This window comes from Stegastes partitus, unplaced genomic scaffold, assembly GCF_000690725.1.
Source record: "Stegastes partitus isolate 25-593 unplaced genomic scaffold, Stegastes_partitus-1.0.2 Scaffold1406, whole genome shotgun sequence".
NCBI lineage: Eukaryota > Metazoa > Chordata > Actinopteri > Pomacentridae > Stegastes > Stegastes partitus.
In genome coordinates this window covers 170,862-176,861 of record NW_007579137.1, presented here as the reverse complement: position 1 = coordinate 176,861, position 6,000 = coordinate 170,862, and the positions used below count along the sequence as shown (strand labels likewise).

The 6,000-nt window shown below is 40.0% G+C and overlaps 1 protein-coding gene across 1 annotated transcript in view; it reads right to left on the bottom strand.

Moving 5' to 3' along the window:
- sgsm2 (small G protein signaling modulator 2) overlaps nucleotides 1–6,000 on the bottom strand; it is a 109,435-nt gene that overhangs the window by 20,742 nt on the left and 82,693 nt on the right. Inside the window, exons 6-10 of the mRNA XM_008299367.1 lie at nucleotides 5,270–5,418; nucleotides 4,989–5,123; nucleotides 1,464–1,588; nucleotides 1,252–1,319; nucleotides 664–827 (exon numbers count right to left, since the gene is read on the bottom strand). Of these exons, the coding sequence (XP_008297589.1) occupies nucleotides 664–827; nucleotides 1,252–1,319; nucleotides 1,464–1,588; nucleotides 4,989–5,123; nucleotides 5,270–5,418 (641 nt within the window). The remainder of the gene's footprint in view (nucleotides 1–663; nucleotides 828–1,251; nucleotides 1,320–1,463; nucleotides 1,589–4,988; nucleotides 5,124–5,269; nucleotides 5,419–6,000) is intronic.

Here is a 6,000-nt window from a genome sequence, read left to right as displayed (position 1 = left end):
GGCAAGATTTTAGTATTTTTATAGCGACATCTATCTAATAAAGTGGTAACTGAGTGTACATTCTAAACAGCACACTAACTTCTTTTTTCCATTTAGGTCATATTTATAACACTTGCCTCTGCAACGGCTCTATTTCGTCATTACTGTAAATGGTAAATGCGCTCAAAGCACTTCTCATTCAATCATTCACACACACATTCATACACCAATGGCGACAGAGCTGCCATGCAAGGTGCTGCCTGCCATTGGGAGCAACTTCAGGTTCAGTGTTTCGCCCAAGGACAAGGGGCTGGGAATCGAACCACCAACCTTTTGATCAGAGGACAACCGCTCTACCACGTGAGCCGCGGCCACCTAACTGTGTGGTTCACATTCACTCCACACATCCTTCTATTGCTATCGTCATGTTAGATATAAAATGTGCTGAAACCAGTTAAATTCAGGAAGATGAAGCTATTTGGCAACACACTTGACAAATGTTAGACTTCTTGTTAAAGCCACAAAGTACAGTATTTCACTATTGCATCCCAGAAGTCACAGTATTAGAAAAAAAACAACATTTTAGTCATTGTTTGAATTAATTAGATTGTTGAAGATGACTGCAGTGAGGGGTGAATGTCCCAAGGCTGAGCACCAGCCCATTTTACCCCTCCTTGTTATTACCTTGCCTTTCTGGGACCAGAGGGGGGGTTCCAGTTGACCCCGCGGTAGCAGGCCTGTTTCCAGACAGGAGAGGAAGGCTAGGAGGTGACCACCAGGAGGGAAGTGCAGGGGCGGCCGCTGGATCCCATCCTGACTGACCAGAACCAGCGTCCCCCCACAGTCAGCTGGAATATAGTGAAAAAACACATCACCCATGAATAAGAGAGGAAAAGACAAATCCAAGGGTGTATTGATTTTTTAAATCTGTGCTTTAATTTTACCTATGTCACACACAAATTGTAATAGAAATAATGTAAAAAGAGTGTGAGTTGTGCACACAAACACACATGAGAAATCAAAGAGGAGGAGAGAGATAACATGAGGTCAAGAGGCGGTCACTGAGATAAATGAAAGGCACTAACATCAAACAGCAATATGACCTGCAACAGCAAATATACGCTTAATCAAGACAAGCGATCAATAGCTTGATCTGACAAAAGCTAATGAAACAGTCCCTTCATGACATGCTCTTAATATGAGGTGACTGATGGAGTGCAACATGACGCTGTGAGCGGGGATGATTGGAACCAGAAGCATCAGTGTACTCACGGCGTTGGTGACAGTGGATGCAGACTATCTGGCGCAGAGGAACAGTCAGTGCATAGTCCCAATAGATACTAAAAAAGAGGGTGTGTTTTGGATTGGTAAAGTAAGACAATGTGTGAAATGAAGCTTGAGAGGCAGTTGTTGCATTTCAATTTATTCTAAGTTATTCACTTTTCTTTCACAAGAGGTAGTCTTATAATTAATATTTTGTGTACCTCTTCTCCAGGTCACAGTCTCCCAGTGTGCCATTGATGAGTTGATTGGGTGTCCACTTCAGAGTGAGGTTATCGCCCGCCTGATGAAGCGACAAGTAACCCCGCAACACCTCCATGTCCTTCTTCTACCGTGGGGAAAGGAAGAGGAAGACGGAAGGACATGAAATGAGATGTAAGGCTTGAAGTTTGGCACTCAAGACAGAGAGACAAACAGGGCTGCATCATTATTAAACGACTTTTATTATTTTTATTTTAAGTGGTGTGAGACAAAATAGATTTTTTTCACTCATAATATTTTTGACACTTTTACAGACGACTATCACTGGATCAATGCGAAACTGGGGTAAAGCTAAAAACCATCCCTGAAAACGGCATTTGTCAGAACAGATTCAGATCCCACTGATCTAAATAACTACTTATTCCAACCTTCAATTTATTAAAAAAAATACTGGAACAGAAAGTAGAAACCTGAACAGCAATAATGTCATTGAGCAGTTTCAGTCTGGTTTCCCTTCCAAACACAGCATAGAAACAGCTCGTGTCAAAATCACTCACAGTCTCCCTACAGCAGATGCTGGCCCTCTGATCATCTTCATTGTCCTTGACCTGAGAGCAGCAATTGACACCATCTTCCATTCATTATTAATATTACTGAAATGCCTCATAAATGAATATTACACTTTCATCGCTATGCTGATGACACTCAAATTTACACCTCCATTCTCTCCCTGCCCTCACCAGCTGTCTTCAAGCAATCAACATCTGGATGTCAAACAACTTCTACAAACTCGATGAAAAAAAGCGAGGTTCAAAGAGCACACTTTCTAAAACTGGCCCATTCACTATATTCATGGATCAGAGTCCAGTCCACCCTTCCCCCCAAATAGAAAGACAGTATACGTTAACTTCTAATGTACTGCCTATTTCCACCTTTGTAATGTTTCTAGACTTAGCCCTTCCCACTCAACAAAGCACTTACGTTCTTTTCACAATCTGGTCACTTTTTGCATTTATTACTTCAACACCAGTCTCTCCGGTATTACTAAAAAACTTCGTCAAAAATGATTCAAAACCTTGCTGGTAGGATCATCACCTGCTCAGAGTCCACTAAACATACCACACAAGATTCTACTGTTACACTTCAAAGCCCTCTATAACCTGGACCCCTGATATCTTTTAGACTTCCTACACCCGTTCCTGTGCTTTAAGAGCTTCCCCTGCACCTCTGCTATCTGTCCCAGGTTTTAGACTCAACACCATCAGTGCCAAAGTCTTATTTGTTTAAAGCAACAGACCCATTATAACAAATAACGGTAATCCACTCATGTTGTACCACTCTGATTAGTTCTTATCATGCCTGATGTTTTGTACATAGTCCTTTAGTGTAATCAAAGGCGCAAACAATTAAAATTTGCTTTCAAATTTATAACTTTAAGGAAAATTCTGAAGTTAGAGGGATGGCATTTTTTTTCTATGAATATGAACATATGGACCTGGACACTGTTTCTGAATCTAAAACTATGCGTATCATGTCTGTGTGCTCAGATTTGAGAGCTATGACTTCAAAAATAAAGATATTTTTTTACTTAAGTTGCACAATATACCTCACAATGATATTTTTGTACAGCTCGGAGGTTGTCTTACATTTTAATAGCCTCTGGTTTGATCTATTTTTTAACAGAAATGTAAGAGTGCCAGTTTTTGCTTTTAGGGAGAGATACAAACTATGATGAACCTCATTCTTGACAAACTGTCTCCCCTGCCTGCAGTTGTTGTGCTAAGCTAGGCTCCTCATGTCTCAGTTCTTAATACGAAACGACAATTGAGACCTTCCTGTCATCTAACTTTCACACAGACAGCAAATGAGCACATTTTCCCCAAACTTGAATTTTTCCAATCAATCAATTTGAAGTATTTCTTCTAGACATGTCAGATGTGGGTAGATAAACAACTTTTAAAATTTAAGTTTGAAAAACATATCCTTAGTTATAAATTTATGAGAAACATCCAACTCATTCGGAATGTTCGATCCAATTTAGATGATAGTCGTGTCTCCATGACAACACAAACAGATAACCCTAATAACTTGAAATAACCGTCAGACTAGTCTCGTATGGGTTTTATGATGTATTATATGACAGTGTATATGGGAATAAAGTATTGTATGATATAAAAAATGAGAGCAGAATTATGTACAGTACCATTTAGCGTGCAGTGAGCACTCTATTCATCTGCATGTGCACTCAGCCGTGTTTGTTAGCATGGCTCTGTCAAAGACATCGTGGGAGGCAAATATGTACTCATTATACATTCCCAAGGCCAAACATGCTGGAACTACTTGGCAGCACAGAGCACATTACAGGCAGGAGAAAGACAGCTTTCATTTCAAATATCACACATACAAAATACTGTGTGTTTGTGCAGCACAGTAACAGATGAAAATAGCCCTCGTTTACAATTTATCTGTACACGAGCTGAGAATTTACATAAAGTCAAGCTGAAGTGCCTGGAGGTAGAGGAGCATAGTGTAGCTGTAACAATAGCACTGTGTCTCATTTCATTACTTTCAATTTTATAACCTATACACACTACGTACACGTTTTATATCATCTGATGTTTCAATGCAGGAAATCTGAGACTGTTAAATAAATGTCTGCTTTGGGAGGGAATCTTAACGGACTGGCTCAACAATAGAAATGCCACATGAACCACTTAAACCCCATCATATATAGTGTGTGACAGGTGAATCTCTTTAAAGTGAGTTGAAACTCTTAAAGTTGTGTATTGAATAACTTTAAAGCCAGTCTTAAAACTTTGAATACATAATTATAATTGTAAATTCATTATTACAATCAAATCACATTTGCGTAATTTGTACTTATGATTGGTGGATTGCTCAAATGTCTTTCAAGAAAAAATGTAGTTTGTGTTTATCGCTTGTGTCATGTGCTGTGGAAGACGTACACAAATGGAATGGACTGTTTGTGCTCCGGCTGCCTCCCTGCAATACGCTACAGTCTTCCCTATGAGTAGTCCAGATATGCAAACACTTCTCTATTTAACTTGCTTTAAGTTATGAGATCCTGAAGAAACGCTCTCTCATATTGCCTGTGCTACTGTGTATGTACAGCAAAATGACAATAAAGTTGATTTGATTTGCAGCACACAAGTTCTTTTTTCCAATAGAAAGACCTTCCTGTCAAAACATTTCTAAGTGTGTGTTGACTAAAAAGTAACCTCCCTGGTGGAGAACATCCCACTGCAGATTACCAGAATCAATGTCAGGTATTTGTTTAACCACTCAGTAAGAAAGTTCTGACTTTGTATGGGTACTGGTTTATAATTAGTATTAAGGAAATCAAACTAGGATCAGAAGCAACAAACAGACACTGTTAAATAAACTGAGCCAGAAATTTAGCACAGACATTCCAGGTATGTCTGTCAGTAGGATGGTCAGACAGAAACAGAAACAGAAAGACTATTGTATATAACAGCTGGGCAGAAAGTGATACGCTGCAGGCATACCGGTTGCACAAGGACGTTGTTTTTGCCGTAGAGAAGGTGTGTTCTGGAGTTTTGATGAAGAGACTCCACATATTCCCTCGCTGATGCAGCAAACCTGTCCTCTGACATGCTGCCACTGGACTGCCTCTTGCGGATCTACAAAAGAAAAGCTTTTTCACAGCCAGCTTATACAACTAACGACCTCCGAGAACATCCATCCCACACATCTGCGGTGACTATCCCCATCTCTGTACACCAACACCTCCTGAGGATTCAGGCAGCTGACCTAAGTCTGCACTCACCCCCAGAGCGGGCCGGCGGCCGGCGGAAACATCCTGGCCCCGGTGGGCCCCGTGGATACGGTGGCGCTGAACCAGCTCGTTGGCTGAAGGGTCTGTCCAGAAATGATCTGACGTCTTCAGCTTGGTGTACTCCAGAGCACAGGGCCCCACTGAGAACACAGCACACACAAACCCATGAAGTCATTTGATGTTCTTCAATGCAAACCCCTTTGAAAGTTGATGACTTACCTAAAATGAATTCTTACTAAACTTTAATCAAAATGTACAAAAGATCTCAGTTTTTCTACCTCTTTATGAAAATAGCTTTTTATGGCACTAAACTATTATTTGAATGTCCAGGTCAAGTATTTATTAAAGTAATCAAACAAAGACACTTAGCAAATGAGTTCAAAAGAGTTTGACAGTGAAAGAGGTTTCATGCTTGAACTGTTGAAATCTGGCAGTTTGTATTACTTCTGCTGTCGAATAGAGATTTCCAGTTAAAACATTTTTATTTCATTGCTGTTTGCGGCGTTTTTGTATCGGGCAATATAACTGTATAAAAACAACAACATGTTAGTTCATCTGTCAATACTTTCTGACTTTGTTTATTGTACAATGGTTCCCAGTTGCTTCCTACTGAAGACTTACACTCACAAATATACAGTTTTTGCTTTAAAACATTTTCTCAGCAATTTCCTTAAACAGTTGGCCCCTGTACTGCTTAGCGAATTTCATGTATTTAGTGCAGA